Below are 21,602 nucleotides of genomic sequence, written 5' to 3'. Positions count from 1 at the left end.
GTTTCTTAGAAACATGCAGCTTTTCGCCTGGATTAGCTGTCAGGACTCTCATTCTGACGGCACCCATTCACCGCAGTGACGCAACGCACGCTTTCATTTTTGGGTAAACTGTTCCTTTAAGAAAATAACGTCAACTTTTAATAATCTACTTGTAGCGCATGAGCTGGGAGAAATGAAACGATTAGTGAAACGTAATTAACAGGAGGTCTATTAATCAAAGATGAAGTATCCGTAAAGAAATGTTTAAAAAAAAAAACTAATGCGTGAAAGTATTGGTGAATGAGGCAGAAGGGAAGTCGAGAGAAGAAAAAGTGCAAAGTGAGGGTTGTGCTTTCTGACGGCGTCCTTCAAGAAAGGTCAGCCATCTACTTTCTTCAAGCTTCTCCCCATAAGGCATGCAAACACCGTCATCACCATCTTGGGGTTGACCTCCACAAGGTCATCGGGCAGGGCGTACACCCTGACTCCGATTTTACGCGCCACTGAGATCGCATATCTGCGAGTGGGAAGCAGAGATACGGATAAGGTTGCTGGTGGCGAGACAACAGGCAATTTGGCGTCAGATGTGTATCAGGGTAATTTATGAGGAGCCGTGGGGGGAACTTACTTTGCATTGTTTAGCTTGTCCTCTGCCGTCAGATCGCCGGTCTTCACCATCTCGTATTTGATGGCTTTGGGCATGATGGTGTCGATCAGATCAATCACCGGAAGGCTAGTACTGATTGATTTGTCCTGGAATTATACGTTACATAGACGGTTTAAGTGAAAAAACATTTAAACTTAGACATGTCTGATATTGAATTCTTTGATAGTGCATGGGATTCACCTTGAAGCTGTTAATATGCGAGTCTTTCTGGCCTTGTTTCAAGGTGTTGTTAACCCAGTCGATAATTACTTGGTCACTGACTTTTTCCCCGTCACCGATGTCAGACAGAACCTTTAGTGTGTACCTGCAGGAATTATTCATTTGTAATGAACTGACAAAATAATTCATGTCATATATATATATACATAATTAATGTGTGTGTGTGTGTATATATATATATATATATATATATATATGCTGTCAAATGATTAATCACGATTAATTTCATCCACAATGAAAGTTTTTATTTACATAATATGTTTGTGTACTCATTTTAATTTATTATGTATATATAAAAGCACACAGATACAGTATATATTCAGAAAATATTTACATCTATTTAAATGCATGTACTTACATTCATAATAATTTCTATTATATACAAATATATTTACTATATGAGCATTACATAATTTTTTTATTTATAAATACTTAATAAAAATATAAAAATACACAGTACACACATACATATTATGCGAACAGAAACTTATTTTGGATTAAATGAATCACGAAAGAAAAAAAAAAAAAAAATATATATATATATATATATATATATATATATATATATATATATATATATATAATATATAGTTAAAAGTCTACCCCTTAAAAAAACAAGAAAGCAAGTAGAAGAAAAGAATGTATCAGATTAATAAAAATTTGTAGGAATGTTCCCTAAATTCGACAAAATGTAAAATAGTTACAAAATGTCACGAGACTGTGTTGAAACCTATACTGTAAAAATAAAGTACCTTCTCATTAGCTGCCAGACCAATGCAAGAGTGTGCATGGAGCTTCCTTCATTGATATTCTCACCACCGATTCCTACTAAGGAAAACTTTGCTTCCTTTTTGCCCAGTGCGACCGCATAATTACAATTCTCAAGCTACAAAACAAACATATGTCAACCAAATTAACATGACATGTATAATTCAACCCTAACAACTGCAGGTCTCCTTACATAAATAGCATTTTTGATGAATAAAGCGTGCGTTTTGAATTCTAAAGGCAGCTAGCTGGTGCCCTGAGGCAGCTGTGCAAGTCATTTCAGCAGGGACACAAATTCAACAAGTTGCAATGCAGTCTTATTTAATTTGCTGTCAGAAACAACATATTTTTGACCCGTTATTAATGTGAGGGAAAAAATGTGACCCAGCCGTTCGGCTCAGCCTTGTACTTGTGTAACTCAAATGTAAACCTTCAACACAAACCTTCTTCATGTTGGATCCCAGTACTGGATAGGGAGGTTTATTGACTCTAGTCCAGTCAACATGAACCTGGGTTCTCTCATACAGCTGAAGAATGATGAGACCGTCGTGCAGATCGCTGGAGAAGAAGATAGCAATGATGAACTTCTCTTTTTTTGTTATAAGTAAAGACAACGAATACACTTCTGATTTGTCAGGAAGTAATTCATAACCCCATGTTATATCTGCATGTTATATTATTATACAATAGTTACCTGTACAGGTGGTTGACATGTGGAGTAACTCCCAGAGAATTCATCCAGTTTCTGAACGTCCTGTCCTCTCTCGTTTCCCCTGTAGCCGACGACATAACACCGTTACATCTAATTCCGTAGATTATTATGCATTTTAGATGCATTTATCTATTTGTTTTAACTGAACGCCCGTGTTTATACCTTACCGTACCTTTATGATTGCTGACTGACAGATTAGAGGGTTACTCCACCCCAAATTTATTTAGTTTTCTATAAACCCCCGACACATTTTCTATGTTCAATTGTGTTCAGAAGACAAACTAAGTGCTTGATGAGAAAATTTGGGGGTGGTCGTATGCTAATGATCGTGGTGTTATAACCATAAGGATTCTTAAACGGTTTGTATTCATAAAAGTGAACTCGGTAGGAAGCTAAATGTAAAAAAGCTACAGTGAAAATCATATAAAGTCCTGGTTAATACGTTTTAAATAAAGCGCTTTAAATCTGAATGATAACATGGTGATGGTCTGTTGCATAATTCTGAGGTAAATATTCTCTTAGTTCGCACAATAGACCTTTGTCATGATTAACAATAAAGCCAGGCGGCGCAGGTGAATAAATATCGTTATGAACGGAGCCAAGGGCATGACGATAAAATTATCATTTATCTCTCTTTGCAACGTAAATGGAAGAAAAAAAAAAAGGCGGGCTCGCATTCTGGCAAACCTGCTTATGTGTAGGCTTTATGACAGAGTACTGTTTTTAAGGAGAAGAAAAAGGAACAATCAGATCAACGGGACAGAAGAGAGATAAACAGACGGGGAGATTAACCCAATCACCTCCAATTACTGCCGTCACGTGACCCTGCAGCGCAGTCGCAGCACGCCCCCTGCCGCTCGCTCTGAACACTGCAGCTTTAACTCGCCAATGAAACAGCGGAACGTCTTGATAAGATCAGCTCAGTAATTATGTATTCATGAAACGTAAGCTGTAACGGAATATCTTCAAACCTTAATTTTAAGTCACTTTACATTTGAATGTTTCCTATTTGTTACCGGGCTTTATAAATTAAACTTGGGTTGTGATGAGGGACTATGATTTCCTTGACTCCTTGTTCACCTTATTTAACTTTGACTTCTTCTACTTTACTTTGAGAACTTCTTATTCGACTTCTTCAACTTCTTTGACTTAATTACTTTAATAATGATAATCATACATGTATTATTATCATCACCATCCAGTTTTTGTCAGAAACAACAACAGCCACAATAATAATACAAATTCTGCACACAAATAACTAAATAAGAAAAAATAATTCTCAAAAATTAAAAATATAAAAAATATAAAATAAAATATTATTGTTATCATTTTTATTATATACAGATTTGTGTTAGAAATAATAATAATAATAATAATAATAATAATAAAGAAGATGATTTTATATATATATATATATATATATATATATATATATATATATATATATATATATATATATATATATATATATAATGGAATGAAATGCAAAAATGAATATATATATATATATATAATATATACACAATAATATATATATATATATATATATGGATGAATTGCAAAATAAAGATTCAAATAGGATCATTTGTATGCTATTATGAATGCATTAAAAGCTTTCATGTAGTTGTCTGAGTATGTTTCTTGTTTTGATCATAGGAAATACGTGCTTGGTAATTCAGACAGGATGTGAGCTCAGATGTAGAGCAAAGATAACGCAGAATCATTCATCACGGGCAGTCAACAAGCCCCAGGCTGCATACAGAACACCTTGCTTTCATCACGTGTTTGGCATGTTCCTATATAAAAATAATACAACTCACCCTCAATTGCATAATCAATGCCATTACTGGCGGGTCTGTTCAAGGCCGGGTACATGTTGAAAAGATTGGCTACAAAGGCCATGTTGAGCTTCTGGTTTCCTGCCACCACGTCTTTGGGAGTGACAAACTGTCTGCAGTCCAGACGATCTGCCTGCTTCAGCATCAGCTCTGCTCGCCTTTCATCATCACTCTCCTGAAACAGACCGTTATTAAATCTAAAGAAGCAGAGATCTGAAGTAATTATCTAGAAGACATCTGCCACTACGTGATTAATGGATGTTCTGTAGCACAATAATAGGACAATATGAGGGTGTAACTATACCAACAATACACTTTACACCCACCTTCAGTATTCTGAGTCACTTTCTTTGGCTTGAAAATATTCTGTTTTGCATGAGCTTTTTCTATACTTTTTTCCCCTATATAAATATAGAATTTTTTTATTTTACACTTTCAAATGCTCAGAAGCTAATAAAAATAAATAAAAAACTATTTTAAAATAATACAAGTAGAAAAGTATTAAGACATATTAAATTTTTACATTTTTATTGCAATTTGGACGGCTTGAAAATATCGTTTTGCATGAGCTTTTTTATACTTTTTTTTCTATATAAATATAGATTTTTTCATTTTTTTATTTTACACTTTCAAATGTCTAGTAGCTAATAAATAATTAATAAAATACAATTTTAAAATAATACAAGTATGTCTGAAGGAAATTTAAGTGGTTGCTTATACAAATCCTGTTGTGGCCGTTATGTGCTGTCAGGAGTCTAGCTTTGATTCGCTCTGATTAAGAGAAAACGACAATGAAATTTGGTAAGAGGTTAACTAATTCTGAGTCACTCCCTGTCACGTGGGAATAAATAGTGTAACCACTAATCAGGTTTTTGCTTCGGAGTGTTGCATGCTGCTGCACGGAGCTCATGTCTGCTGCAATGAGGAAGAGCTGGAAGTACAGAAGCAGGCCGAGGCGATCCAACGCAATCTGCCACTGCTCCGCCACGGGTTCTGCCTCAATCTGCTCGTCACCGAGGGTGCCCTTCTGTGGCTTCAACACCTGCTCCGCCCTGTGCTGTGTCTGCTTTGGCAACTGCCTAGAGCTGTGGGCAGTGCATCTGGTTTTGCGGCACTTCCGGCCACTTCCGGGCCACTGCTGCAGGGCAGGCATTAGTTGGTCCGCATGGACAATAAATCATGTCACAGCTCGCCCGTCATCTCCTCCTTTGGAATCAGATGCAGTTCAAATTGCTGTGCGCCATCCACATACCGGGGGAGCTCAATCGAGCCGCCGACATGCTCTCACGACAGCTTACGTCCTCTGCAACTTCCACGTGTGGCTTCTGGATGGGATGTGGCAGACTTGAGAAGTCTACCAGGCTGTGGTGGACACGAGGCAGGCCTATGCACTGAAGTGGAGTCTGTTCGCAAACTAGTGTTTAGAAGTGATTAGTGAGTAGTGCTGTCACCCTCCACCTTGAAAGTGTAAGTGGCAGTGTTTGCAGCCCCTATTTCGATGCATTGGACGGCCAATCCTTGGGAAAGATTGATCTCAGCTTCAGAAGCTCCGAGCTGCTCTTTGTCTGTTACAGAGGTCAGCAGAAAGGGAAGTCTCCAAGAATAGGTTGGCTCACTGAATATTGGATGCCATCATCTTGGCGTACTAGGCCCAAGGTGAGCCGTGCCCCCTGGATGTAAGAGCTCACTCCCTCAGAATGTTGCCTCGTCCTTTGCGTTGATGCACAGCACCTCTCTGGTGGACATTTGTAGAGCTGTGGGCTGGGTGACACAGAATACATTCATGAGATTCTACAGTCTTCGCGCTGAGCCATTTTCTGCCTGTATGTTGGGTAACAGGTAATTGTTGGGAAGAACTGGCTGGTGTTATGCTTGCTGCGCCATTCCCCTAACAGGGGATGTGAGCGCCTATCCACTGTTCCAGTAAGTTACATCAAACCCTGTTTGAGTATCCTTGCCGTAGGAGTCTGACCCCAGGCCCAGTACTGTCATTGCTTGCTCTGGTCTCCGGTCAGCCCATGTACTTGGCCAGGTGCCCATCTGGCTGATTCCCTACCGGTAATCCCACATGTGTATTCTTCCACAGCAAGGTTTCCTCCTCGGTAAACCCGTGATTCCCCTTCGAAAGTCTGTCTCTGCTGTCAGTTGATCCTCCCCTTCCTTGGATAGGACCTGTCACAGCTTAGTTCGTATGTTGCACTGCCCCAACTGGGTCAGCCCATATCTGGGTCTCCACATGTCACCTCCCTGCAGTAAGATGCGGTTGAATGAAATTCCTTCTCTAAAGAAAATAATTCTTTATCGGGAACAGTGGTTTGGCTCCTCCAGTGGTGATGTATTCACCTGTGGTCCCTGCCGGTACCAAGGTCACTGAATTTGCTCTGGGGTTATGAGAAGGTTATGCGAAGGTTATGAACTTTGCATGGTATTTGTTTGACAACATCTGTAATGCAACAATATTGTAACAAGGTTCAGGTTGTGGGGTTTTCCACAGACCCCCGTTTGTCGTCATGTCATAACTGGTGACTGACAGATAGGGAACATCTTGGTTGCAACTGTGACGTTATGTCCACTTGCCACAACCTTGAACCATAACTGGGTAACATGGACTAGTTCTCGGCTCCATAGCAAAATCTGATGAGTGATTACACCTGTTGCCTAATTATACCCGTGTGACGGAGAGTGGCTCAGGATTAATTAAACACTTGCCAAATTTCATTGGCATTTTCACTTAATCAGAGCAAATCATGGCTCCAAGCAAGACCCCAATCTGTCTTCGTGACATAACATCTCCGTGCCCTCCATCAAGCAACGAGGGTTACATACGTAATCGAGATGTTATTCTAGGTGATTGTTAGTGACCATTAAATCATTTTAAAACAATACTTTCACCAGTTTTAGAGTAAAATTCAATAAGTCATTTGAGTTGTCAATAATAATTAGAATCACCATGAAGAATAACTTATAAACCCACCTCAGAAGTAAAACATTTAATTGCATTATGTTGACAGTTATCGTAGTATCAGTGTGGTTTATTGTCATGAAAAAAACACTCCATACAATTATTTGATATATCTAATTTTAGAAAGATTTTTAAAAAAGTATTTTCATATAAGTAAATTGTGATAGTGTGTTCTTCATGGTATTTTAGCATATTACTATCAATGCATAATAAATTAAGTACATAGGCTCAAGGGTTTCAAAATAACACTTAATTTTAAGGTGCCCTTTATTACACAGGTGCCCTACATTAGTACTTACCATTAAAATAACAATTAATTATGCATAATTACATACAAGTAACCCTAATTCTATTCCTGTCCCTAACCATATAGTAAGTACATGTAGTTAATTAATATTACTCAGTACTTAAATATATAATTACACTGTAACAAGGACACCTTATAATAAAGTGTAACCAAAAATAGTACTAGTAATGTTGCCTTTTTCAAGGCCTGTGTTGTGTTTTGAGGCGTTAAGGTTTTGAAAAATATTCCATAATCTAAAAACAAATAAATCTGCCCAATTCCAATTTACAAAAACAAACCTGTCACTCATAACCACTCTCCCTTCTTAAGGTACTTGACGTGTTGTTTTTGTGCTCATATTTCCTTTGACTTTGTTTTGGCAGCAGTCAGTGTTGGGTATCAAAAAGTCGGCCTATTTCTTATCTGCACTACATCATGTCATTAAGTGCTGCAGCAAACGCTCACACAGGAAACAAATCAGCATGTTGACTTCGTCAGTAAAAAGGCAACTGACCAAACATTCAGAATGACTTACATTGAAACCAGACATGTCAATGTCGATCCTCATCTCGTCATCCCCGTCTCCTTTAGGCGAGATCTGATTAAGCAGGTGGAAATATGCCCTGGAGTCCTGAGAGCAGAAAAAGGCTCTGTTTAGTTGCATAAGTCAATCTTAACTGACATGCAAATGACAGCTCAAAGGATTTGATGTCAAACCAGATCAAAAGCCGGGCTTTTATACTGCCTGTAGGCTTTCATATCTAGGCCTGTGATTATTTTACTCAGCAAATAACACATATGGCTTATACTTTTTATATATTTATATAATATATAAAAAATACAAGCCATTTGCTGAGTAAATTAATCACAGGCTTAGGTATGAAAGCCTACAGGCAGTATAAAAGCCTAGCTATATATATATATATATATATATATATATATATATATATATATATATATATGTGTGTGTGTGTGTGTGTGTATATATATATATATATATATATATATATATATATATATATATATATATATATATATATATATATATATATATATTTCTTAAATCTAAATATATTAGTTATCCTTGATCTGTTAATCCTTTTAAAGGTTTACAAGAAATATGCTTTGAATTGTGAAAATATGTTACCTTCATCTATGCTATTTGCAATATATATATATATATATATATATATATAATTTTGTCTTTATTTTTTAACTACCTTAATATCATCACTGAAATTTCTGATTGGTTCCCAGCCGGCGGCTTTGAGGTGATAGTTGACCCATCGCAGCAAAAGGTCCTCGGGGGACATAGACATCAGGTGGTCGAGCTCCTCTGACTCATCCAGCAAAGCAATTAGAGCTACAGACGCATAAATAAACAGACGTGTGTTAGTGGAACCTCTTAAGAGAGGTAAATCATTCACCCACGTACACGCACGCTTTTATTTATTTATGGCAGCAATCAGCACCCCATTGTACAGCACCGTGATTATAAAAAACCCAATTTATGCTGTAATGACCTTCGTTGCGTGAAATTTCAATGTCAGCGAAGAGGCCGATTTTTATGATTTGCCAGAGGAGGCCAAGCACGAGGTGAGGGGTTCCTGCTTTCATGTCCTGAGCATCGATGTTGACCACCGTGCATCCGATAGCCGATGCAGAGTTTAGAGCCAGCACCAAATTCTCCTGCAGAAAATTAACAGATCCAACTATTTAATGTCAAAATATAATGCACACATAATTTATATGAAGGATGCTTTCACATTATTGTTAATAATCGTTCTAATTCTGCTAGAATGCTAACAGTAAGAAAACAAATAACTAACTAATAACTAATTAACACTGACAGCCAATCAGAATCCACCTGAATTAAAGCTGGAGCATTAAAATGACAGATGAGCAAACTGCAGCACACGCTTATAATAAACATAACATTATGGTGTGATGTTATGGATGGTATATATAGATAGTGCTATCTATATAGCTTCAGTGTGAATGGGTCTTAAAGATGATAAACGTATAGAACGTGCATTATGATGAATCTCTCAAAACCTGTCAAGAATAAGTTACATTTTTAAAAGAAATATATTTAAATATTTGTAGATTTAAATATAAAGTGTACTGAAAAAGTTAAACATTAAACTATGTTTCCTTGCTTCCTTGTCTTTTTCAATTTAAAAATATTCTTATTTATTTTTATGTATCTGCATTGTATTCATACAATGATGCATTAAAAAGATAAATACAGCATCATCCTATAGTGATGTGTATGCTTATGTCAGCATTATATCTATATAGCTATATCTATAGCAGTATAGTGATATCTATATAGCTATCGTACTAAGTGTTAACGGAACTTAAAGATAATTTAATAGCACACAGCAATACAAAAGAGAGATAAAACACATTTAGGTTATCTTAAAAAAACTAGTTTAGAACATGTCTAGGTCATATTTCAGCCAGAAATGAGTGTTAACAGGTCTTAAAGATAATTTAATAGCACACTGCAATATAAAAGATACATAAAGTGCATTGCAGTCATTTTAAAAAAACTAGTCAGGAGCACGTCTAGCTTATATTTCACCCACAAATAAAATAAACGTGTTAAATATGTTTAAATATTCGGAGTAAAGAAAATAATATTTATAGAAAAGTAGAAAAAAAATACTTTTTAGTGTAAAAATATTTATTATTGTAATGTAAAAATACAATTTTTATTAGTGTACTGTGTAAAATATATATTTAAATTGTATCAACACAAATATTACACTAAAATATTGATATAAATGTAAAAATAAGTGTTTGTTTTGGTCCATTTATTTTTTTGTTTATTAATCACAGTTTAACTCTGATTAAGGAAAATTAAATGCAGTAATTGCTTATGCAAAACAAAAACAAAACACGATTTTGACGTGCAATATATTGATTATGTAATATATTTTTCTTCTGGAGACAAAATGTTCCCACAACGATAGCAAAAGTGAGAGTGCTTACCGTCATTGTAAATGGAGTGCATTTCTTCGTGTTGATGACCCGCTCATCAATGGTGTCCGGCTGCGAGAGGTTGATCATTTTGCTGTAAAGAAACAGACAAGAGTTCTTATTCACCAGTAACTGTGATGAATGATAATAGCGTTTAACAAAATAGCAAACATTACACAACATTACGAACGTCTTATATTACCACAGCAATATTCCGTCTTTCACAGATTTGAATAAGCTGTCAGTCTCTGGGTCCATCGGGATCAGATGCTTGCAGTCGGGATCTTCCGCCAAAGCCTTATTGACCCAGTTCACGAAGGCCACTTTTTCTTCGTCTGTGAACGGGTTCAAAAACAAAACATTACACATCGACATTTGGCCCACGTGTGTCAGGGGTCATTCATTGACAAATACCATTTCAAATGGTTTAGATTTGATGGTTTTCATTTTTTTACTGCTATTTTTATCCTTGTCTAAAAGAAACAGTATATTCAATATGACAATATGACTTGATTTTAACCAGCAGGAATTCATTGGATGCTGAAAGTGGGGCATTACATGGCAGAATGGAGGTGGGCGAAGCTGGTAATGAACAAAACGTTTCTTTATAATAAGCGGAAACATGTAGTAAGAACATAACTAAAGCACATTATTGTTTCTTATTGACTCCTCGGGGGATGCAAACGCCACCACCTGAGTAAGAATGCTGAGTTCCTTCACTTGAGATCTTTGATGTTCCTCCAAACGAACGAATCCCATCCCTCCTGGAGATGCACTTGCGGAAAGTTTCTCTCACCTCTTTGCTTCTCATTTCTTGGTATATCTGAAGAATTAAGCGAGATCCCAGCTTTCAAAGAGTGTGACACAATCAGATCACGTTCAGGCACTTTGACCAGCTCACCAACATCTCAAGATAAGACACGAACTCATATTCAGGCTTACCGCAACGAACTCTTCAAAACTGATCTTCTCGTCTTTGTTGGTGTCACCTGCCATGAACTTTTCCACAATCTCTCGTACCTTGTATCCCGGAATGTGAAAGCTGGCCTCTCGAAAGAGCTCTTGAAGTTCAAAATCGCTCACATAGCCACTGTTATCGATATCTGCAATGAATGAACGAGTTTCTCATGACAGTCATCCATCGAAGCTAAAGTTGACCATAATACTTCGGTGTTCCATAAAAATGATATATTATTTGCGTAGAATTGCAATGCTCAGCCATAAAAACAGACATTTATGTAGCCAGTCATTGCAGTTTTGGTAATGTTTGACAAGCAGCAAGTCAGATGATTCGAACACGTTTCAACGCACACTAAAACTACTGGATTCAGACAGGATGCGACTAACCGATTTTGTTGAAAGCCTCTCTCAGGTCCTCCAGATCTTCTCGGGAGATCTGCGTCACTTTGCTCTCCATGCTTTTCTCCCTGCAGCAGTTCTCACCATGCAAAAGACCTGCCAAAAAAGTCCACACAGAGAGTTTGTGTGCTATATGCGCTGTTTGCCCACAGCTGTATCTCTATGATAAGCAAATCCATGGTGGACACAACTGGTAAAAACACATGCAGTTACGGACGAGCAGTTGATGCACGTTATACAATGCAAAAGCGTGGGGTTTGTAAGAAGAAGTAGTTTCTTAAGCTAACAAATCTTTATTAGTTTTATTACAAATATAGCAAAAACTGAAATATTGTGAAACATTTTTATAGTAACTGTTTTCTATTTTAATATACTGTCAAATTGAATTTATTCCTGTGATGCAATGCAGAATTTTCTCGCAGACATTCACGTGCTACTTCAGAAATCATTATGATATGATGTGATAAACATTTATTCATATTTTAATCAATTTATTCATGTTTTGTGAAAACCAGGATCACACGGCTCAGTGTTTATTTGAAATAAATAATCTTTTTTGACTTTTGTTTCACTGTTAATCAAATGAATTAGGAATTCATTCAAACATTCAAAGAAGAAAATGAAAAGCTTATGACTCTAAATTTGTCTTTACCTCACTCATTTAAAATCATTCATGTAAAAGGTGCAATAACTGCATTTTTAAAGTACTGTGCAAATAATATGAGACCATAAAAGCAGCATGACACCACACAAAAGAATTAGAGAAACGCTAGAAGACATGTCAGCCAGTATTTTATGTCAGACCCCCAGATTCAAGTCTTTAATTATCAATCAAAGAATTAAAAGTGACTAAACAGCATACTGCGAATACGAAGGCTAATAAACGCGAAACCATCAGCGAAATCAGTATATTTCGACGCGACAAGACAATGAATTAAATCAAAGCTTCACGAATGCTCCCATTATACGAAAACCATACCTTTCTCCTAAAAGTCTCGAGACTGAACTTGAGATTAACCTGGCAAAAAGATGCTAATATTCCAGTCGAGACCTTGACAGCGCCGTCTGTCCTCTCCCACAGCGTTCGTGGAGCTCGTGAGGATGTGTTAGGTAAGGGAAGAGACCTTTGGCCCGTAACGTCTGTTAAAGGCGATGGCTTCGTACTAGCACAGGTCCGGAGTTAACGTTTAACGCCCAGCCGAACGCTGCGTCAGCTGAAGCTGTCATGACACTTGGTATTTGTGAGTACACCACGGTTCGTTCACTTGAGGCTTGCCAATAACTTTGCGACCTGACAAAACGGCTTTGCATAACTTTGGCTGGTTTTGTTACTAGCTCGACGCTCAATGCGTAATACGCAGACACAAACACAGCCTAGATTAACGGGGAAAAGAGCTGTTTAACTGAGTGATTAGATAAAGAAGCAGAACGAAAGCACGGGAGGCAAGCTTTATCTCACGATAGTCTCCTGTATTATGATCGGACCTTATCGGTTGACCCGATGATGGTAAGGAAGGAATCGCCAATAAAACATGAGAATGAGCTGGAAAATAGTGTTCTACCGCTTCAGCGTCCCTTCGGCACCGTTGAGCTCACTGGAGACCGAACAAGAAACCTCAGCTGACAGATGTTTGACAGCAGACCTTCATGTTTTAAGCATGACCCTAAACAATACAGCACATGGCGCGACGTAAAGAAACCAAAGTAAAACCTCATTTTATGATCGAACCTCTACAAAAGCAATTCAAGCGTAGATTAAAAAGGCTACAAAATACTGGATTGATGCAAAAAAATGTCATTTAAATTTTAAAAATGGTGCCGAACTCATAATCTGTGATAATAAATTGATTGGACTTTAACCACTTTGAACTTTGAGAGAAAAACTAGAACGAAAACATTCTTTACTCTAACATGATTGACTTCACATGTAAACAGATGATGTAAACAGTGTGATAAAACGCACGTTAGCACCGAAAATAGGGAGAAAAGAACAATATTTGCCAGAGGACAAAAAAGAATACACTTTTAATACGCTGCGATGCATGCAAGCATGAGTCGGTGAAACAAACTCTTAAAGAAACATTATATAACTTACCACTTGCAAAGCTCCTCACTTCCTGTTTTTAAGAGATCCAGGCAACAGTTCACAGGCACTAAAAGAGCTTTGAACAGTCCATAATAAAGAGGCAAAGCATATTCTGCTCTCCTTAGTTAAAACAAGGTCTTTTAAAAACTATTTCGGATGAATGAACGGATGGAGAAGCAGCCGTTTCAGGGCCCAAGGATGTTTCACTGATACCCAATACTGCGCTCCCTCCTTTAAGAGACTCATCAGCCTTTGGGTTGCCACCTGCATTATTAATTGCTCTGAGAAGAGGATCGGTTACCACATTTCCAAGGCCGTTGCTGTGGGCCGTGGGTTAAGGATGTCACCAGTAATTCCTCTAGTTTAAGGAAATGTTAATTCAGTGGACAGTGCATGTTACGGGGGTTATGTTTATGTAGTTTCATTTTACATTTTGCATTTGTGTTTAATGGAGCTGCTTCGTTAGGGTAAGACAAAACTGAGAGTGTTCAGCCACTATAGTGAAAAAACCAATAATAATAATAATAATAATAATAATAATAATATATGTATTATTAGTAGTTGTAGTAGTGAACGGTCTCATTCTATTCTTGTATTTAATAATAATAATAATATGCAATTAATATCGTTTTTTTTTTTTTTTTACTGTGGACTAATATAGTTATATTAGATTACATTTCTGTGATACACGTATGGAAAGGAAAATGGCCTTTAGCCACTGCAGAAAAACACCATTACATGAAACATCAGTCAGAAAATAAAGAAATAAAACAGGCATGATCTCTCACCTGTAAATGTGTTATTTGGTCTCTTGGTCCAGATGAATACCCTGTGGAGTCCTCTTGTGATTAGTGCCATGTTTTTCTTCTAATGCAGATCTAAACAGCTAAAAAAAAAATACTCAGATGTATCTGGAAATCACATTAAAATCACACACTGCTCATGCTGAATGAATGAATGTAGTACTGGTGAGGACAGCGCCACGAGAGAAGAACAGAAAGAGAAAGAAATGAGCCTGCAACCCTTCTGTGCAACAATGTTTCCACACAATGCCACTTTTTATTTTTTTTTTTTTTTTGTGGAGTGGGTTGAAGCAATAACTTGCTTCACAGTATGGCAGGACTCCAGCCTAATGCTCTGCTGCAACGGCCTGTCTACTGTATTAACCTAATCTCCCTTCACAGGCACACGTGAGAGGCTCATAGAGTGAATAATAGCACCTTTTTGTTTTATAAATCTGAATTATTCCTTAATACGTTTGAGTTTTGAATGTAGCAGACAAAAATCGGAGGGAACAGCGTGAGGGGGAAAACGGCAGGTGGCGCTAAGCACAAAGAAATGCAGTTGTAGTCTTAAATTAACTATCACTATGCCATTGTTCTTGAGTTATGTAACATAATTCTGCTTCCAATGATTTTAATCTCAAGGGTTCCGTTTCAATGCTGTGTGGTTTTCAGCTTTTACAAATACAAGAAACCACACCGAGTCCGGCTCAGAGACCCTAGTAATAAATAAAAGTCTAAAAACATTCCTCAAAAACATGAGGTCGCACTGTATACTATGGATATATTAATACAATATAACAACAATATAATGCACAATACATGACTTTATATTAATGGCGCGTCTTTGAAAAAAGTCCTAAACACATAGCATCTACGGAAAATCTCTAAACACGTCCTGAAATGCAAAGAATCATAAATATTTGATACTTCGTAAATCAAAATTATAATAGGTCATGAATAAAGTGAATGAAATATCCAAATGTTTTACTTCGTGATATATAGTGGATGTTGCTATGGGTTCTTAACTGTCTGTGTGTGACCAGAGTGTGATTTTGACAGATGTCGAAACGAACCAATAGCGTCATTGGAAGAAGCCAAGACGCTCTTCACTCCACCAATCAGCGCTTACAGAAGGTGGGGCTTGTGGTCCTTTGCTGCCGTGTAATTCGTGCGGTACAATTAGTTATAGCGTACGCCCGGACAACAGAGCAGAGGCTGGGTACCACTCTAACGGGAGATGGCTATTCTTTTGAATCGGTGCTTTTAAAAGGAACTTTCTGATGACGGCTCTCCCTCTCTTTTGAGCGCTAATGATCGCGCGCGCACGTATATCGCCATTTTCCACCAGCGCGAGCCCTGGAAGCAAAATGTTATCGGGATGAATCCCCCTCCGCTTTCCGTCGGTAAGCAAAACGAGATGTGCTCGACTTAGCTTTGCGTACCGCGAAATAACATGACCGGCATCCTTAGTCTGGCATCCGAATGAAAGCCTGCGCATTGCAGTGCGGTTTGTTTTCGTTTCGTCTCTATTTTGGAGTGTCGGGCTTCCCCTCGTCTCCCACGCATCACCTAATCGATAATCGATTGCGTGGACTTGGGGCAGATGTCACGCTTTCTTCTGTGCCATCGTCGCTGCATGTGAGACACTGCAGCTCTATTCGGGACATCACCGGCTCTCTTGTGTCATAAATGAAAAACAAACCCTACCCTCTAAAATTCACACCACCATGGGAGAAGAATGCTGGCTTTGGAAGGAAACACAAGTCTTGCGCTCGAAACCACACCAAAATAATCGCCAACCCTGGAATTGTGATGAAAGTGCTACGGCGGAAGAAAATAATCATGTTTCTGGCCTACTTTCTGCTGGTGGCCTTGACCATGCTGAACCTGGCTAATTACAAATGGACCAAAGAGCCACAGCAATGCAACCAGCCCATGCAGGGAGTGAACTTCCAAAGCAGATCAGACATCCGCTACCTTTACAAAGCCCCGCAGGTCAAGAAAAGGCAGCTGGTGTACGTCCTGACCACTTGGAGGTCCGGCTCGTCGTTTTTCGGGGAGCTCTTCAACCAAAACCCCGATGTGTTCTTTTTGTACGAGCCCATGTGGCACATTTGGCAGAAGCTGTACCCGGGGGACGCCGTGTCCCTCCAAGGAGCAGCCAGGGACATGCTAAGCTCTCTTTACAGGTGCGACTTCTCTGTTTTTCAGCTCTACAACAGCCCAGGGGGCAAGAACATAACCACTCTCGGACTGTTTGGGGCCGCTATAAACAAGGTCATCTGCTCCTACCCCTTCTGCACGTCCTACAGGAAGGATGTGGTGGGAATGGTGGACGAAAAAGTGTGTAGAAAGTGCCCTCCGCAGAGCCTTCAGATGCTGGAAGAGGAGTGTCTGAAGTACAACACTATCGTGATCAAGGGGGTTCGCATTCTGGACGTCAACGTGCTTGCGCCCCTAATGGAGGACCCGTCTTTGAATCTGAAAGTGATCCATTTGGTGCGAGACCCCAGGGCGGTGGCCAACTCCAGGATCAAATCCCGGCACGGACTCATACGGGAGAATTTGCAGGTCGTGCGCAGCAGAGACCCCAAGCTTCGCCGCGTGCCATTCGTGGACCCCAACCACAAAATGAACAAAAAAGACGGCTCGGATTACCACTCCATCGGAGCCATGGAGGTGATCTGCGAGCAAATGTCTAGAACTCTGAAAACCGCTCTTCACCCTCCCACCTGGTTCAAAGGCAAATACATGACGGTGCGCTACGAGGACCTGGTGGAGAACCCCGTTAAAACTGTTCGGAATGTTTACCGCTTCGTTAATCTTTCGGCCAATCACGACATTGAAATCTTTGCTATGAACATGACCACGGGACCCAACGCCTCCACCAAACCGTTCATCGTGTCATCCAGGAACGCCACGCAAGCAGCCAGCGCGTGGAGAACTGTTTTGAACTACCAGCAGATCAGACAGGTGGAGGAGTACTGTCAGCATGCCATGTCTCTGCTGGGATACCTGCGCGTCCGCACGGCCGGGGAGGCTAAGGATTTGAGCAGACCCTTATTGACAGTGCCCAAAATATGAACCGCCGTCGCCGCCAAAGACGTTTGATGTTTTGCATTTGTGCTGAGGACAGCCTGATACTCGTTCTGTACAAACTGTTATTTATGTTCGATGCTTAATGGCTCAGTGGAATGTATCTGTTTGCATCATACTGTGCACAGCCACTTATTGTATGTCGGGACCAGAATATCGTCTGTGCATCACCACATGTTTGACCAAATAACAGAAAAAGAAATACTTTGTGTACGATGTGTCTTTGATCATTAAAGCTACGCCAAGATATTTATTTAATCAAACCATTTAGCACTGCGTGTCTAGTTGAACTCAGTTTAAACGGGTCGTTCTTGTTACGCGTCCACATCAAGTCCACATCAAGTGACGGAATATTAAACAGCTTTTAAAGATGGAAATCATGTTAGTTTTCTTTTCATCCCAATATCGCAGCTAAGCTAAGTCTACTTTTTAAAAAAATATATAGCTTAAAAGTATAGCTTAACCAAATAAATACGCATACGAAGACATGTCCATCAAAACTAACTGACAAAAGCCAATGACATCTTGTTTCAGGAAATGAAATTATTTTCATCAAGAAAACAGCAGTTATGTTTTGTGCTGTTATTCGGTTTGTACGCTCAGCATTCCGTCTTTTGTGACGAAATGACAGAAATCATAAACCGTAAGTTGACTTATCTGTCATGTAAGATCTAATTAAAATTTAGGTGCTTGAGCCCGACCTAATATTCGATTTTTCGGCACTCCTTTATAGAAATGCTTACAAGCTAGGGAGCTTCAAAGCTGCTGCGTAACATGAATGACCCAATCACTGCGTTAATGCGGTTTATGTAAGAAATCCTGCGTGCAAGTCGCTCTCGGTCGCATGCTTTCTTTCATTTCCGCTTCTGAGGCCGTAAAAAAAGAAGTTCGGGTTTCCTTTTTTTATAATGCAGAATTGTCGGCATTAAAACACGTAAGGTTAGTTTAGGAATCGTAACTCTTTGCCGTGCCGTGATTCGAATGAGACCTGTAGAACGGCATTCTTAAAACACATCTAGCAGGTTTTAATTTGCCTCATTTTTCGGCATGCAAGTCTGGTTTATTCCAAGAGGAGATGTATTTGTGATCGCAGTATGCGATTCTCTGAACTGGGTTTGGTTGGCACGTGGGTACACCGACACAAGTACAGCCTGCCTTGGAGCAAAAGAGCACAGCTTTGAGAGCATGCAAATATTTTAACATACGATCTGCATTTCCTTCATTGAAGTTAAACTCTGCGGAAAGTCTGAAAAGATTCACTATGGATTGACGGTTGCGTTTATCAACTCCTGGTTTCACATTTGCATCGTACGTTTGTTATTTAAATCGTAGGGCGTATTGACACGTTTTTATTGAAAATCGTGCTTTCTCGTGTATAACTAGGTCACGCTGCATTTAATGTTTCTTTCACTTCTATTCAAATGCAGGAGAACGGGATGCAAACGTCTAAAAGATTCAAATTCGCTTGAATGCAACAAATTTCCGATGATTGCAGAAATGCAGTGGATGGTATACTTTAGCATTGGGATTTAGGATTATTTACTGTTTCCGACTGATGACAGAATACGTTAATAAGTAATTTAGCGTATTTTAAAATGTTATTTTAACCGAAAATCGCCATATTGGTGGTTTCTGAAGGGTTAGCGACTGAAGCAAATATGCTGTAAATTCAGCTTTGAATCACAGGGATAAATAAAAGCTTTAAATACAGTTATTTACGATATTACCGTTTTTAAATACAGCCTCGGCGAGCATAAAAGACCTCTTTCAAAAAAACGAACCAAAAAAAGTGTGTGTGTTCTTTGCTGCACCAATAGCTGTTTTCACATTTTCTAGTATATAAACTAGGTTACCGTTACGCATCTATAGTGACGTCTGTACCAGTGCAAGAGCTATTTTAAGAGCCGGGTGTCTGTAATATCAGGGAAGCAACAATGGCAGCCGCTCTCTTCCCGACGTGTCACTGATGCAGACGCTTTTTAAACTGTCAGCTGTAGTAGACCGCAAATCTTAGACAATCGGCCTGTCTCTCAGGGGTATCCAGTGACTATGAACCCTTGCTTCTGTGAAGCGGGCTGCAGCGTCTCTGGTGTTGCTATTGCAGCAGTGTGCGAGAGAGCAATGGGAAACCACGAGAGAGCAGCCTCTGTTCTTCACATACAGCAGCTGCGGGTGGGGAGGCCCCTGAGGGGTCGGGGCAGGGGGCCGGATGTGGAGTGGGTGTTGAATGGCTGGGCTTGAAGATCTGTTGGCGGTTAATGTGGGTCCCCGGCAAGTGCCCTGGCGCTTCTCCATGTCCGTACCCTTATCCCGCTGCTGTAAACCCAACGCGAGGTGACAGAGAAACCTGAAATGACTTCTGGGATGTCGCTGAAGGTGTTATGACCTCCTAATGACACTGTTAGGTTTCCAGCAACACAGGATGTTTGACATCCGGGGGTTTACTGTAAATACACACTTCCAGCGAAATGTTTAGACACACATCCATGATTTTAAAAAACCCTCAAGACTCTTGGCTGGTTGCCCGAATGCCAGCATTTCAGAAGTCTATATTGGAAAAACAATGGAAAAACCTAATGTTCTGTCGGAAAATACACTCGGAAAGGCTTTAGGATTTATCTTATCGAACATGATTATATTACATGTTTATTACAAGTTTATTAAACACGGCTTTTTCAATCAAGAAAAGAATTAGTAATTAAATAAAGAAGCAATAGAATAAAACAAATTGAAACTTAGGAATCAATATGCTCCGATGCCTAAATTATAACAATTTCATTATGTAATAAGACTAGCAATGACAATGTAATTAGTAATAACTGAATATTAAATAGTTGTAGCATTACCACATTTTTCTAATCTAATTACACTATAACATAAAATACAAACAATTTCGAATAAAGTTGTAGTTAATCAATCGTTGTTATTTACATAGCGCTTTTAACAAAACAGGTTGTAGGTTAATGTTTAATTAATATGAATATTTTATCTGAATATTTATGAATATTTTAATATGAATATTTTATCTTTTGCTGTTTATTAATATTATTATTATTATTATTAATAAATCACGTTACTATCTAATTAAATACAGCTTCGGTGAGAATAAATAAAATGTCAAACTCAGTTTACATATGTAGTTTATATATGAGTTTAATGTTTTAAAAACTTTTGTCATATTGTATGCATCTTAATTTGCGCTCCAGTGTGAAAAACCTAATATAATACACTCTCAGAAATAAAGGTATAAAAGTTATCAATGGGGCAGTACCTTTACGAAAACTACACTTTTATACCTAAAGTATCAGGTTCACGTTAAGTACTAATATGTACCTTTAAGGTACTTTAGGTACAAACATACCTTTTGAAAAGATACCACACCAGTGACAGCTTTTGTACCTTTATTTCTGAGAGTGTATTAAAAATACACCCTGAAATGTTGTAGGTTATATCTTATTAAACATGAATATATAATATATGTATACTTTAAGTTTTTTAAGCATGGCTTTTCCAATCAAGAAAACAAATTGTAACTTAGGAATCAATATACTTCAGGGCCTAAATTATGACAGCTATTATTTAATTAACATTTTTTTATATATTTAATATTTTAAATTATTATTATTGTTATTATTATTATTAAATCAAATTAAAAACAGCTTTAGTGAGAATAAAAAACTTTTTCAAACATTTAAAAATCTGTTTATATATTATATATATGAATTTAAATACTGTATAAAAGTTTTAAAACTTTTTCCATATAGTATTTACTATTGAATATAGTATATATATTATATATATCTTAATTTGCACTCCAGTGTGAATAAGTACTTATGGTAAACATAAATTATATTTATATA

At 38.2% G+C, this 21,602-nt stretch overlaps 2 protein-coding genes across 4 annotated transcripts; one reads left to right on the top strand and one right to left on the bottom strand.

Annotated features, from left to right (window-relative positions):
* pls1 (plastin 1 (I isoform)) lies at positions 1-14,861 on the bottom strand. Of its 3 annotated transcripts, none has more exons than XM_043218071.1 (16): positions 14,650-14,861; positions 11,764-11,871; positions 11,359-11,519; positions 11,110-11,239; positions 10,619-10,751; positions 10,429-10,510; positions 8,955-9,120; positions 8,652-8,794; positions 7,967-8,062; positions 4,166-4,358; positions 2,328-2,406; positions 2,077-2,191; positions 1,618-1,751; positions 827-950; positions 608-732; positions 1-496 (listed from the first exon to the last, which is right to left on the bottom strand). In XM_043218071.1, the coding sequence occupies exons 1-16, from the start codon at positions 14,717-14,719 to the stop codon at positions 358-360; spliced, it is 1,998 nt and encodes a 665-aa protein (XP_043074006.1). In that variant the 5' UTR covers positions 14,720-14,861; the 3' UTR covers positions 1-357. The 3 variants fall into 3 exon arrangements, with proteins under 3 accessions (XP_043074006.1, XP_043074020.1, XP_043074015.1); XM_043218085.1 differs by lacking the exon at positions 14,650-14,861 and adding an exon at positions 13,871-14,049; XM_043218080.1 differs by lacking the exon at positions 14,650-14,861 and adding an exon at positions 12,755-13,488.
* A 955-nt stretch (positions 14,862-15,816) lies between these two features.
* On the top strand, positions 15,817-18,005 carry chst2a (carbohydrate (N-acetylglucosamine-6-O) sulfotransferase 2a). The gene has a single exon (XM_043218097.1). The coding sequence runs from the start codon at positions 16,336-16,338 to the stop codon at positions 17,728-17,730; it is 1,395 nt and encodes a 464-aa protein (XP_043074032.1). The 5' UTR covers positions 15,817-16,335; the 3' UTR covers positions 17,731-18,005.
* Positions 18,006-21,602: the final 3,597 nt, after the last annotated feature.

This window comes from Puntigrus tetrazona, chromosome 2 (genome assembly GCF_018831695.1).
Source record: "Puntigrus tetrazona isolate hp1 chromosome 2, ASM1883169v1, whole genome shotgun sequence".
NCBI classification, from domain to species: Eukaryota; Metazoa; Chordata; class Actinopteri; order Cypriniformes; family Cyprinidae; genus Puntigrus; species Puntigrus tetrazona.
Note: the sequence above shows the minus strand (reverse complement) of the source record. Positions and strands in the feature narration are given on the sequence as shown.

Excerpts from the sequence above, each read along its gene's own strand:
- pls1 (XM_043218071.1), bottom strand. The coding sequence starts at position 14,719 with ATGGCACTAATCACAAGAGGACTCCACAGGGTATTCATCTGGACCAAG. Across the intron at positions 11,520-11,763 it reads AGAGGCTTTCAACAAAATCG|ATATCGATAACAGTGGCTAT; the intron begins GTTAGTCGCATC and ends CATTCATTGCAG. Across the intron at positions 497-607 it reads GACAAGCTAAACAATGCAAA|ATATGCGATCTCAGTGGCGC; the intron begins GTAAGTTCCCCC and ends TCCCACTCGCAG.
- chst2a (XM_043218097.1), top strand. The coding sequence starts at position 16,336 with ATGAAAAACAAACCCTACCCTCTAAAATTCACACCACCATGGGAGAAG.